A 14,376-nucleotide genomic window follows, 5' to 3' on the forward strand; every position below is an offset into this window, starting at 1 on the left:
ACGAATCCTATAATTTTCAATTCCACGGCTGAATCCAATGTTTTATGCTTCCAAACCACCACGGCATTTCGCCTGCACATTTCATGGACAACCGAACAAGGAACAAAAGTAATTTGCATCCATTTATTTTAATACCGCGAGCCGTGTCACCGGCCACAGCCTGTGCACGCGTCTCCCCCGTGGGCACTTCAGAGCGGCAGCTCCTAAACGGGTCCACCCGCAACCGGTTACCACAGGTCACCCGGAACCCTCTCTATTATTAGCCCAGATAAACCGTGGATTAGTGGACGACTAATCCTAAATGGATATCGAAAATCCACTCCCCTCTATCATTTTTTTTTTTTTGTGGCTGGCTGCTCAGACAGCTCTCACATGAGCATAGCCAACTAAATCACTATCAAAAATACTATGAAATATAAAAGGAACTAAAGGCTGTTGGGATCATAAAAATTTTTTGGAATGCTGAGCAGCGAAGGAGGCGACCTAATTAGCAGCTTGGTTCGCCTTCCGAAGGATATGCCTGACCTAGATAGTTCGATATTTTGGTAGCATCCGACGCATGTCGTACAGTAGCGGATGCTCCATCTCCTCCTGCCCTTCTATCTGAAGGTGATTAATCAAGATAGCGGAATCTCCTTTCAGAATAATCTTATCGGCCTTCAGCACATGTATCGCATGAGATGGTCCCTCCCATGCAGCCCTGAGCTCCGTCCCAAATACCGAGGCCTCCAAAAAACGACATCTCCCGCATCAATCAATCTGGAGCTATGGTCTCTGACCACAAATGCCATATTTGTCCAATCCTCATTGCCTGATAGGTTTCCATCAAAATTTAGAATAGAGGCTTCCAAAAATAAGAACAGATTTGAGCGCCATGGGGGCTCCCCTCTGTCATTATTTTCTCCACCACGCCGTAATGAAAGTGCGAAACAGAAACAAGGGCAGAGCATTTGGCAAAATAAAGAGGTACATATATCAAACTGTCATTTTTTGTACGGTTACGTCGTTTAATTAATTAAAAAATAATCGCAGGGTCTTCAGGGAAACCGATAAAGATAAGAGGGGGTGTGGGGGCTCGGTATCGCGATCTCTCTAAGCGTCCGTGTCGGTGGTTCCCATCAAAGTAGGGTTTCTTTTTCTCTACCTTTCTCCTCCTCCTCCTCCTCTTTTCTTGATCTCTCTAGGGGTTCTGATAATCTGGATCTCGTCTTAGGGGGGGCTACTGCTTCTTTTCTCTTATTCGGATCTCATCGGTGGCCGTCTCGAGGTAAAGTTCGCGTCCTTTATGTCCTTTTTGCGCCTTTCTTTCGGTTTCGCGGGGGGGAGCTCGATCGATCGGCGTTCTCGGGTGGAGATGGGGTGTGATGGGTTTCTTGTTGGTGCTTTTGTGTCGATCAGGTTGCTGGTGATGGAGAATTGCTGGGATTTCCTGGAATGGCTGGGGCCGGACACCTCCACAAGGGTGTTCATGTGCCTGAACGAACCTGCTGATCTCGTGCGGGCCAGTGCTGTGTCCCAATCCTGGCGCCGGTTCGGTGAGACTCCATCTCGTGCTGTAGAATAGAATTAATGTATATTGTTTAGGTAATCTGATAATAAGAGGAAAAAGGTTGATCTTTTATTGATTTTGATTTCCTGGTTTGGCTAGTTTATATCTCAATTACGTGGGTGTGTTTTCGTGCTGGAGATGAGAATTAGTTTATATGTTGTCAGTTAATCTGATAATATGTTGAAAAAGATTGCTTTTTATTGTTTAAATTTTAAATTTTTTAGCTTGGCTATCTTTATACAAGACGTGCAAAATTTCGTGTACTGTGTATTTGTGGATCAGAGATGCTAGTGATTTGATGTATTCACCTTGTAATAATTCACAGAAAGGTTGCAGCTCCAATTGATGCTTGATGCTGTATGGGAAGAGTTGTGAATTTTTGTCGTCGCAATGGGCAAAAGAATAGAGGATGGTTAATCGAAATTCATTTTGTTATTATCATGAATCAGGAAGGGAAAAGGTTTCTGGCCCTCCGGCAGTAGAAAATGGAGACTAGGTGATGTTTAAACATTTTATATATTTCTTTCTTGTCAGTCTCATGTCACCAGACCTTCGGGATAGAGTATAAAAGGAAACCTAACAAGAAATAGGTAGATGCTGTCACATAATTAGTGCAAGGCTGTCAAATCTCTTGATTTCTCTAAATCGAAGAAACACCTGGCTCTCTGTTTGTTCATCCATAACACAAAAAAAATATATTAACCCACAAAAAAATATATATTGACTAGCATGGTTAAAATTTTTCAATGAAGTGGCAAAGAGTGAGTCTGTGTGAGAGGCCACATGTTTAACTTCCACCTTATCATAGAGTGGAGGTTTAGTTCATCATTTAGTAGGCAACAATCTTTGAAATACCATGGTACAGGGCTGTACCAATCACATACAGGCATGGTATATGCCAAACTTCTCTGTATTCATTGATATGCCTCGGTATGACATGCAGTGCATACCTTAGTAAACCTAAGAATGCGGCATCAGATCAGCTCACTGATAGAAAATTGTAGATTGTAGAAGAATTTGAAGTGATCCTTTCTGAAATGTAGGAACCTGGTTCGATGTTAACCTGTTACTAGACATGTTATAATGTGGACATTGCTAATGATAGTAAAGATTTCTCACAGGTTTGCAAAGAGTTTCTCAGTAATTTAATAGTCTATCTAATTTCAACTTCCATATAAGATGCAAACTTTGTCAACTCAATTTGGAGTAGACAAATAGAGTGATCCTCATGTCAAACAATCTTTGAAAATTTTACACTCTTCAAATTTCAAATTTTTCCAATGCAAAAGTAGGACTTCTTTGATGTTTTGCTAGATAACAAGGTTCGCAAAATCAATACCGAGAACCGTATCATAACATTACCAATTCGATATGGTATAGTTGGCATGATATGATACGCACCCCATATCAGAACAGGTTTCCAATAGTTTTTCTCACTTAGCTACGATATTGTCCGAAACCGAATCAATATGGTTTGGTATCGGGTGATGCTAGGAAGTTTTACTTCGGACTGATACAAACTGATTCAGCTCATATACTGAAGTGGATGTTGGTACTGTTGGTGCCTTATTGGTATGATACAGTCAGTACGAGGTGGTATGGATTGGTATGGCGAACCTTGATAGAGACCATCCGTCCAATTAAATCTCAAATGCTTGTTATTGTCCATTAATTTGATGTACTGATAGACCAAATTTAGAAATAAAAAGTGCAAAGATTGTAATAAGTAATGAAAGATGGTGTTTCCAAGTAAGAATCCATCAGCCAACCAATTGCGAAATTTAATGCCACTTTTTTTAAAGCTCAAGTCTAGTAGGATGCCCAAGTAATTGATGATCTTGAATCCATACAAAGAATTCTGTGCAAATTAAAGCCCTTCATCATCTCTGACTAGGTAACTGGGTGCTAGAAATCGATGACGATTTTGAAATCCATGTTTGAAAACATATAATATTTAGTGAATGCTAAAATTTAAATCATCAAAAAAGAAGGTTATACATATCACCCCCACCCTTCCCCGTTTCTTCCTATTTGCAGTGGGAACCATGCTCTTGTTTGTTCTTCATCCACTCAAAGAGATACTTTATATTTGATAAAATCATCATTTTCTTCTGATTGCTCTCTTGAGAACTTATATAGTGTGGTCAATCCTATCTTTCATATGGGTGCTATCCTCTGGACCTATGCAAATTTGTTTTGTTTTCATCACATATAAGCAAGAATGGAGACCTTCAGCCTCTTGATGTGGGGCAGGAATGTTTATCAGAATTCTTTTATGAATATTTCCAAGATCTAGCAGCTAAATTGAGGATGGATAATTTTCAAGCATCCCAAACATGAAAGAGATCTACTTGTTCTTAAAACTTGCACTTTGCTTTTGGTATCGAACTTCTTGGATTAATGTCATTGTTCTACTTAGCAAGGATTGGAGCCTTTTAATGTCTCTCAGCCAAGTAAATAGATTGTCTTCTGTGTCTTGGGAGGTTTCCATTGACCACCTTTAGCAGAAGCTCAAACAAGATCTTACATGAGTATTTTTATATATGTTGGAATAGTCATATATTAGAATCTGGTATCTAGCCAACTTTGGAGGAGAAACAACTAATTATTAAAGTAGATTTTTCCATGAGCCTTCCTTGTTTGAGAATATGCTTTGAATTTCATACTCTGCGTTCTTAACATTTTCTTCATGTTAGGAATCCCAAATAGTACTTAACACATCTTATTTAGAGTGTCTTTTAAAGCATGTTAAGTGGACTTGCCCATCGTTGGAACATCAACAATAAGCATTCCTTTAGAAAAGCCTTTAGTTTGCTCTATTTGTATAAATAGCTGAGATGTTAGAGCAGCCCAAGGTTTTAAATTCCGTGGGATGGGGTTGTATCGGTTTCTCTATGGAACGGAATGTCCCGGTTTCTCCATGGAACGGGATGTCCCACTGTCCCCATCCCAACGGCGGTCCCGGTCATAGATCCTGGTAGATATCCTCTATCTCTCTCCCCTTCTTCTTCCCTTTCTTTATTTCTTTTTTTTTTCCTACCTTCCTTTCTTTCCTTTCTTTTTTCTTTGTTTTTCTTATCCCATCCTTTATTCCCTCTTTCTTTTCTCCTTCTCTTTCTTTTCTTCCTTCGTTTTGTTTCTTCCCTCTTCCTTTCTTCCTTTTTCTTCTTCTTTCCTTCCACTTTTTCCTTTTCTTCATCTTTATGTCCTTTCATTCTTTCCTCTTTCTTCTTCTCTCTCCGCATGGATGGGTTTCGGAGTCCCGACCCATCTTGGTTCTGTTTTCTCATAGGAACGGAACGGGATGGCTGCGACGTCCCCGGTCTTGCCAGGACTTAAAACCTTGGAGCAGCCTCATATGTTTCAGTTGATGTGGTCATTATGCTGGGGAAAGGGCTGTTAAATTTGGAATTAGATGCAGTTTGTCTTTTGAGCCTAGAACATTCTATGACCCCTGGTGGTTGGTACACATGATGAAAAATCAGTAGTCAGACTTGCACAAGAAGCTTGGTGACAGCATTATTCGAATCATTATTTCTATAAGGGCTGTTTTGGAGCAATAAGGAAAATAATCTAAATTGCTTAAATTCCAACCCCCCCAACCGCGTGAGAAGAGCTATATAGACTTAGTGAGGAGGACGGACACTTTTCCTATCCTATTTGATTTGATTTTCAGAAGCAATTTTACTTCTGTGTGGAGCGTCCAATTACTTGGAAGACAGCAGCATAGAGGAATTTGACTAGTGATTATTATCAAAAACATTATGTACAGGGCCTATGATCCTATATTTATGTATCTAGAAATGTCAAGGCATCAGCTAAGCATCTTTTCATTTATTGCAGGATTGGCAATAAGGCATGGATTTCTGTAAGGCTGCAGAAATGCATTTGACCTTCCTGTACAACCTAAGGAACCTGGCTAACTTAGTGTTGTAGGAAAAGAACTGTGGAGTTTGATCCTTAAGGCAGTGCTTTGGGGTTTTAGATGAAAATTATGGAGCATTACATGATTTAATCACATTGCAACCGTTTAAGGAACTGTGGAGTTTGATCCATACAGCATTATTTTGGGGTTTGGTACGAGCATGGTAGAAGATTACATGATTTAACATTGTTGCAATTGTTTGACAAAATACTTTTCTGTTGGAAGTTGAAGGACTTGCAGTAAACCACTTCCTGAGAACATCTCCAGGTTTGATTAGCTTCCCCTCTAATGAGGCATGATGTTGACTTTAATGTTAAATATTTGATAGTGATTCATTGTGTGATTCCATACCTATTGAGCTGAAAACTCAAGATGAATTAGGGCTTCGGGAAGTTGAGAACTAGAAATTATGAAATCCATGCATGGGAGCAGCTGTATGTGGAAAGGGACTTGGTGTCTTTTTGTTGGCTTTGAGGAAGGAAACTCTGCAGTTGATGGGAGTGGTGTAGGAAGTGATGGTGAATCAACTATGGCCATATATATAAAGACGCCAATGGAATGGATTATACACTTGCTAAAAGTAGTACAGGACAAGGTGAAGTGGCCTGTTGCAGGCATCTTTTCTTGACATCATGATCATATATTATTTACCTTAATGAAAAAAAACTTCGCTGTGATGATGCTATTATTCATTGGTTAATTAAAGATAGCACTTTCTAATGTGTAATTCAGTTGTACTGTTGAATAGCTAGGTATACATTAATCTCATAGAGGGTTGTAAGTAAATTAATTTAACTTAGGATCTAAAACATCTTGCCATGGGTGTGTGATTTTCCTTTTGGATAGTGATGTTGTTGGATATGTTGGTTAGTTGATCAGTGATTGTCCTCCCCAACCCCTCTGCATGAAGATTATCTGTATGCTATTTGGGTAAATGATTCCTTTTACTTCCTCACTAGTATTTTATTCCATTGCAATGAAGTTTTGCAAATTTTGTTTTCATGTAGGAAAAGAATTGCGGAAAAATGCAGCAAGAATATGTTACATCAGAGGACTTATTATTGCTTCTAAGAATGGATGATAACATTGCCTGTAATAATGTAGAAATGTTTTGCTGTTGTTGTTGTGGAGTTATATTTATATCTAGATATGATTTCTAAGAAGGAAAAAAAATTGAACTGTATTGCAGTTATTCTAAATGGTTTTGGCAAAAATCTATGCTTAAGAATTTGCCCGGAGGTATCAAATTTTACTCGTGTTATCGAATTAAGAAGTTCAGATAAGTCTATGGAAGTTGGATCTAGCACTGCTATTGAATGGGAAAGCCTAGAGAGGGAGCACAAGGTGTACACAAATTTGAGTTACTGCCTTGTTTCACCTAAGGGCAAAAGGGATTGCATTGTTGATGCTATTAGTGCTTCTAGCACTGATAATTATCCAGATGAGAGCATTGATAATACACTGGAACCAAGTGATAAAGTAGATGCGAGGCCTTCTTACTGGTCAAGTGGGGGACAAATAGATCCTGGAGTGCCGGAAACTTTAACTTACAGATTGGTTTCCAAGTTATGCATCATTGATGAAATAAAGATACAGCCGTTTAAAGGTTTGTTTCTGGATACTTTAAATAATTTGCTTGTTCACATAGTTCTGTTTTGCTTGGATGATATTCTCTTGTTGATTTTCTTTTATAAATTCTATTCAGCATTCTTTCAGTTTGGTAATCCCATCTATTCAGCAAAATCTGTGCGTTTTCGGATGGGTCATTCCGCTGATGACAACTACAGCTGGATATATGTTTCGCCAGAATTCCCAATGGTGCAGGTAAGTTGAACTGCTGCATGGGTCATTTTGCTTCTGCTTAATCTTACTCTAAAAGCTGTGTGGCCTTGCTATAATTCATTACAGCCTTCAAAAAAAATTCTGATAGCAAGCAACTCATTTTTCTTGATGAGTACTGCTCACTATTAAGCGCAGAGTGGTAAACCTCTTTGGTAATGTTGAGTATGTAATATGGTCTTGGTTCGCCTACCAAATCCTATTATGTTCTTAGCTTAAACTTCACAACTTGTCATAGTTTGCCCAGGGTGGGCAATGATGTTGCAGACAATCTTAGATTGCCTGGTGTCTGGTTTGAAATAATCTTGTTTTATAGTACTGCACTTCTTACAACTTAAAGCAATTGCATATATGGTCATTGAACCATGCTGGCAATAAATTATTGCTTTGGTAATTTCATTTGAATCTTAACATGTATAGTTTACTTATATTCTTCCGTTATGGTAATAGGGCCTTGGTTTGATCTTTGATGTTTATATTAAGATGGCTTAAGATCCAAGGAAAATGGTAAGGTGTTGCATTTTACTCTGTTTTCCTTATATTTCTGGAAACCGGTATGTTTGATGCAAAGGTGCACATGCAATGATCATCCTCACTATAGCTTATAACTTAGCATTCAATCTAGCTCTTATATATAAAAATGACTTACTATTGTCGTGTGACACAGCAATGTACAGCAGTCACAGCACATTGTCTTCACGACAGCAGAAGTTTCACAATATATAGACACATGACTCTCCATCAATTCACATCCAATAATTCAAAAAAGAATTAAAAGAATAACATGAAGAACGTAAGCAGATATTCCCGCACATGCAGCGGCTTCGTAGAGGAAGGGATCGTGATCGACCTTGTATCTTTCGTACTTATGTTTTCCTTATATTTCTGGAAACCCCTATGTTTGATGCAAGGTGCACATGCAATGATCATCCTCACTAGCTCATAACTTAGCATTCAATCTAGCTTCTATATATAAAAATGACTTACTATTGTCGTGTGACACCGCAATGTACGGCAGTCACAGCACATTGTCTTCACGACAGCAGAAGTTTCACAATGTATGGACACATGACTCTCCATCAATTCGCATCCAATAATTCAAAAAAGAATTAAAAGAATAACATGAAGAACGTAAGCAGATATTCCCGCACATGCAGGGGCTTTGTAGAGGGAGGGATCGTGATCTACCTTGTATCTTTCGTACTCATGAATGTCCACATATGTAATATTTAGGTTGAAGATGCTAACATGCCTTGACTTCTTCCTTCCTCTCTCTCTCTCTCTCTCTCTCTCTATATATATATATATATATATATTTATTTTTTTTATTTTTTTTCCCTCCTTGCCTTGTTGATACTCGAATCAGCTATGAAATTTGGAAAAATTCATAATTTATTACTGCATTTTGTAATCTGAACTACAAAATGGATGAGACCACAAGGTTTGTAAAATTTTGGAAGACAGTTGAGTATGTTGTATCATAATAATTGCCCAATCAGATTGAGTTTTGATGTATAGATGGCTTGAAATTGCAGATGTACTCATCTGAGATTAGTATTCTTTGATCTGATCACTGGTTCTATGATTGACAACGTAGCCTACATGAAGTTCTTCTCCTTCTCAAAATTTAACTTTGATAATAATGATTTGTCATGCACCAGGAAAATGTTCTGCAATCTTTCAAGCTCCCACGCCCAGTTCTCTGTATAGGTGGAATAGTGCAGATTGAGCTGGCAGGTAGAGTCCAGAAGCAAGCAATAGATGGTTTATATTACATATGGTGAGTCTCTAGAAACTTGGTTATTTAAATTTGTTCAGCAATAATTATTTGTGTGGCTATTGCTTTAAGCACCCTACTGCAAGGGTTGGTTTTCCCTATCTTATCATGTTTTTCCTGTATGGAATATCTTATCGCGTTAAGTGAATTGTGATTATCATTTTTAATGATCATGCATTTGAGACATCCATATGCTATCTAGGCTTGAACCAGTAATAGATGAGCATTTAAAGATGTTTCTTGAATGTGCTATTAGTAATCATAGTGATTGTCACTGAGGTCAAAATTTGCAATGATGCCAGATATTCCAATTTTCTTGCTCTCTTGGTACAAAGCTAGCCTCTAAAAACCTTTCTTCATGAGATTCATAGTATGTGTGATAACTAGCCTATTTCCAGGAATGTGATCATTAAGAATGCTTATTTTCTCAGAGCATGCTTCGCAGACAAAAGTATTGCTGGATTGACATATTAGTGCAGTCTTTGTTATTGTAAACTGATCTCTAGTATATTTCTGTTGCATGTTGATAGTGTGTGCCATGTTCAAGTGATTGGACGCCCACTGTCACCTGTGCTAGAAGTGGATATCAATGAAACAGTGGGCAATTCAGTTTTGAAGTACTTCCCTGATGCTAGCTCTGTACAAGATGAGGCAAGAGAGTCTCAATGGCATGCATTTGCGGCAAGAATCTGGCATTTGGGAGCTGGAAGGGGATGGAACCATGCAATTCTGAACACATTGTTAGGACCTGCAGACGCTTCTGATGATGAAGATGGTCCAGACGAGGAGTTATTTGCATGATTTACCTTGGTGTCAGCTTGCATATAAATCTTTATCTTCTTTTACATGTATATTTATAATGTAGCAGATTGCTAAGAGCCTTGCCAGTGGGATTGCTTAAGTAGATGAGAAGGAGCTTGTGCCAATATATTATGGTGCCTACTATGTATATCAATCAAGAACATGTTTAATTGGCTGCTTTGGTTTCGACAGATTTACCAATATGTATAGATCATTGGAGCCAGAAAATTGCTAATTCTGCAACTAGCTTCTTCGTAGGCTGGCAAATTGGCTGGTTTGGCTGCTGTAGTTGTAGGATGCGTATTGTTACTGGCGCCTGAAAATTGCTGATTCTGCAAGTATAGTATTCGTGCCTGTTTATCAAATCAACAGGTGGTGGTGGTATGTTCCGTGCTGCAACTGCTGGTGCTGGCTTTTTCGTTCATGCCATTCAAGATGTCTTTTAAGGGTGGACATGCCATTCAAATGTATCGTTCCAAATGTCCTGGTATTGTGTCTTTAAACAGGTATAGAATCGGAAGCAGAAGAAGATACTGGTATCTCCTATTCCTACGGATGGAGTCTACGGTATTTCTGGCCTATGATTTCTTTTTTTTAAAAAAATAGTAAAAATATTTCTAAATATTTTCTTTTACAATTTTTGATTTTTCTCCAAAGTAGTTCTGAGATGTCTACTTTTCTGGTCGGGATTCCTGGATTTAAATATTCAATCACCTAGTGGTGGCATTCTAGTCATTGGAATTGTTCTGGTCATTGAAATTGTCCCATGTAGAATGCAAAGAATTTATGGTTTACTTTGCTCACTTTCCCAGACTCTGCGATGATTGGTATATGCAGCTTCCCGCTGCTCGTTTTTGCGCAATTGACAGTGTAGTGTCGTTATCTAATTTATTGTTTTATAAGGGAATTCTGAGTCAGTTCGCAATATGGTTTGAAAATTCTGAATGAATTACGAATTCAACTTAAGACTTGTTAAATTAATTTTAGTTACCGAAGTACCTTATGTTGCTCATTCCCTTCTAAAAGAATGTTTTGATAATCCCTTATCCTTTATCTTCTATAAAAAATAAAAGAAAATGATTTTTTTTTTAATTTTGCAAAATGATCAATTGAACAATTGATACAATTAGATCAGTTATTGAATATTCAATTAGTAATACCTCTACAGTCCGCTTCTTTCTCATACTACATGTGAGGGAGAAAATGTAGACTACTTAGATTTACTATACATAAAAATTACAACTCTTTTTTATAAAGAAATTATTTTATTATTGATTATTGAACAATAATCATCGTGGAATCAAGAGTGAAGAGGTTTTTTTAAAAAAAAGATTCCAACTTAAGGTCATTGATGAACTAATCCAATAAGTCTATCCATAACAATTTTTTATATTATAAAATTTTTAGTAGAATCAGAAAGTATTAAGCCTAAATATGATACACATCTTTTATTTGGAAATGGCAAATCGTAAATACAATGCACACCTTTTATTTGGAAATGGCAAATATATGCTTCTCATAGAACATGTGGAAAGAGTAAAACCTATCATTTGTTATCTTTCTTTTATAAACAAGAGATCTTAAAATATGCTATCAAAATGGATAACCATCTATTAGATACCTCTATTTGATTTGACCTGAGGCTACCGTACGAAAGAATCGCATGGTAAAGACGACTACCACCACCATCATTACATATATTCCTTCTTTCTACGAAACAGCTGAATGGCCCATGGGTTATGGTTTTGGTAGACTACTTGCTCTTAAATTATTTTTACATCTTCCATCCATTAACCATGTCACTGGCTCGCTATTTAAGATCCCGTTATTCACAAAACCTGAAAAAGAATATACTGATCCCGTTAACATAGGCACTGTTATTGACAATAGATTTGAAGCTGCTGTTCCTGTTTATCATCCCCTTGACATTATTGGACGCATAATTCATGTTATTTCTCAACGATACTCCATTCCTGACTGGCCTAGCACTAAACCTGGTTAACAAGCCTCTCGCACCACTAATTACACAACCAAAAGCCTCAGATACCACATTACCATTCAAATTCTGTGCACTGAAGGTCTACTGCAGTGCCCCACTGTTGCCATTCATTATTTCTTGCAGTAGCTGCTGAATCACATTTTCCTGTAACTGTTCATTTGATTGTGAAGACTGCATACTACTGTTATCCAACTGTGGTGATTGCTGCTGCTGGGGATGCAGCGAACCATAATTAAAAAATACAGTTAAAACAAATATAATATTATATATATATATATATATATATATATTCGATTAGGCTTTCCAGCTTTTTAGCCAAGTATTTTGCTACTCAGCTTGACTCAAAAAGCTGTTTGAGCTTGGAGGGACCTATACTTACAGGCCACACGATGATACTCGAAGTCTCCACTGTTTCACCAGGAGGCGGCTCAAGTGATTTGCACGTCTTATCAAATTTGGCTGGTTAGGAATACTTGAACCTTTGGCGATCGTAGTATGTCGCCAAGATTTGTGGTAGAGAGTATCCGTGTGCAGGCGGCAGAGCTCAGTCTTATCATACCTGTTGAAGGGACTTTGATAGCTTAGGACATTTGGAGTTTCTATTCTGCTTCAGCAGTATGCCGTATGGTGTTTTTCGTTTGAAAGCCTCCACCCCCGAGTTTCCTTAAGATCAATTTCGACGGATCTGCCTTGGATGGAGGTACGAGGGGCGGTGTGGATTTTGTTATTCGGGATTCGTCTGCCAGGGTCGTGGTTACAGGGGGCAGTCAACTCTTCGACATATCGGTTTCGGATGCGGAGCTGCGGGCCGCTTGGGCGGGCCTTCGTCGCGCCCGGTGTGTTTTATGGGCCCGTTCCATTGTCTTGAAGGGGGACTTGACCACTATCATTAGTTGGATCTGGAGGGGCCCAAAGGGTAATAGTTGCGTTCACCCTTTGCTCCGAGATATTTGGGCTATGGTGAGGGACGGAGGGGCCTTTCAGTTGGGTGCATCCGTACTCGTCAAGTATGATCCACCCGCCTTAGTATTAAAAAAAAAAAAAAAGCTGTTTGAGCTACTCAAAGCTTGGTAATAGTTGAGTCAAGCTTGGATTTCAGTTAAGCTCACGAGTTGCTCAACTTATTTGCACCCCTAGGATTTAACTTGATTCCTTTCATTGGCATATGAAAATTCTTTATATATTCATGGATATAACTTGGATTGTAGAGAATCCACTACCCATTGTGCAAGCTTAGACTTTTAAACACATCTATCCTCCTATCAACATGCTAAACCATTTGCTTTTTTTTGTAAAAAAATATTAGAATTAATGTTTTATAAGTTCTCTAATAGTAGTTGATCCTTTATAATTCTTATGCAACTTAGTTATTATTTATACCACATTTTGACATATAATGAAGACCAAGAGCCGATGCACTTGCAGCCATGTAGTGGTACCAAAGTCAAGTATTGATTAAAGATTCTTGTCATGATAAAAAAAAGACATATCGAGCATTTAAGATTGATAAAAAAGAACAAGCACAAACGTTGATAGTCGAAATATTAGAATTACATTATGGGCAGAGTTCTGTTCAAACTACGCCACAAGGGTAGATCGAATAGGCTAAAGAAAATGATTGGAAACTCTAATTAAGCTCTCATGAGATGCCTATTAGGCCAAGTGGCATCTACAAGAGCATTGGCAAATTAGGTTGGGAGGTCGATTCAAGTACCAATCAACTTTTAAAGGATGAAAGGTATAGGCTGAGTGAGTGTGGCCCATCTCAGAGACTCAGATTAGAACTTGAGGCTAATCACGTTTTCCAACTTATAAACCATTAACTTGGCAAAAGAACTGCAACATAGATATTAAACATGGGCGATTACCAAGGAAATATGATATGAAAAATAGAATGAACAACCAGAAGCGACTGCTATAACCGCTATAAGAAAGAGGAAGGTCAGACAATAATAAGTATCAACATAAAAAAGCAAAGATAGTTAATAATGAATTGTATATATATCCTAATATAATTAAAAAAAAGGGTATTTCCCCAATCACAAGCTACCAATTCATTTATTTTATCTTCCTATTACTTTTATCTATTCTACTTTTATAGTTATTATTAGTCTATAAATCGTAGCGTAGTTCCACTTTCTTTCTTTCTTTCTTTTTTTTTTTTGCTAAAGTAGAGGGGAAGGAGGGAGGAAGAAACAAGCCCACCCCCGTGTAGCAGCTCCCACTGGGCTTCCACCCCACCAGAAGAATATTCGATGCGGGCAGAAAATCCATTCATCCCATCTTGGGAGATGAAGGCGCATAGTTATATAACAAAATCGCATAGATTCAATAATCATGAATAAGATCATATTTTTATTGAAAAATTATCATTTAAGTGAATCCAATATCAACCAAAGTTTCACACCCAAAAAAAAAAAAAAAAAAAAAACGCTTGATTCTCCTTGCACTTTGTTTATCTTTTTTTCTATATATTATATGATAAG

At 37.9% G+C, this 14,376-nt stretch overlaps 1 protein-coding gene across 2 annotated transcripts; it reads left to right on the plus strand.

The window, feature by feature from the left end:
- Positions 1 to 1,046: 1,046 nt before the first annotated feature.
- LOC103711141 (F-box protein At4g00755-like) lies at positions 1,047 to 10,134 on the plus strand. 2 transcript variants are annotated; one of them, XM_017843793.3, is made up of 7 exons: positions 1,047 to 1,123; positions 1,214 to 1,267; positions 1,399 to 1,535; positions 6,664 to 7,080; positions 7,180 to 7,298; positions 8,975 to 9,093; positions 9,621 to 10,134. In XM_017843793.3, exons 3-7 carry the CDS (start codon positions 1,409 to 1,411, stop codon positions 9,889 to 9,891), a joined length of 1,053 nt encoding a protein of 350 aa, XP_017699282.1. In that variant the 5' UTR covers positions 1,047 to 1,123; positions 1,214 to 1,267; positions 1,399 to 1,408; the 3' UTR covers positions 9,892 to 10,134. The 2 variants fall into 2 exon arrangements, with proteins under 2 accessions (XP_017699282.1, XP_008795387.1); XM_008797165.4 differs by having other exon boundaries at positions 1,105 to 1,267; positions 6,482 to 7,080.
- Positions 10,135 to 14,376: the final 4,242 nt, after the last annotated feature.

This window comes from Phoenix dactylifera, chromosome 5 (assembly GCF_009389715.1).
Source record: "Phoenix dactylifera cultivar Barhee BC4 chromosome 5, palm_55x_up_171113_PBpolish2nd_filt_p, whole genome shotgun sequence".
Taxonomy (NCBI): Eukaryota; Viridiplantae; Streptophyta; class Magnoliopsida; order Arecales; family Arecaceae; genus Phoenix; species Phoenix dactylifera.

Excerpts from the sequence above, each read along its gene's own strand:
- LOC103711141 (XM_017843793.3), top strand. The coding sequence starts at position 1,409 with ATGGAGAATTGCTGGGATTTCCTGGAATGGCTGGGGCCGGACACCTCC. Across the intron at positions 7,081-7,179 it reads AAAGATACAGCCGTTTAAAG|CATTCTTTCAGTTTGGTAAT; the intron begins GTTTGTTTCTGG and ends AATTCTATTCAG. Across the intron at positions 9,094-9,620 it reads GATGGTTTATATTACATATG|TGTGTGCCATGTTCAAGTGA; the intron begins GTGAGTCTCTAG and ends GCATGTTGATAG.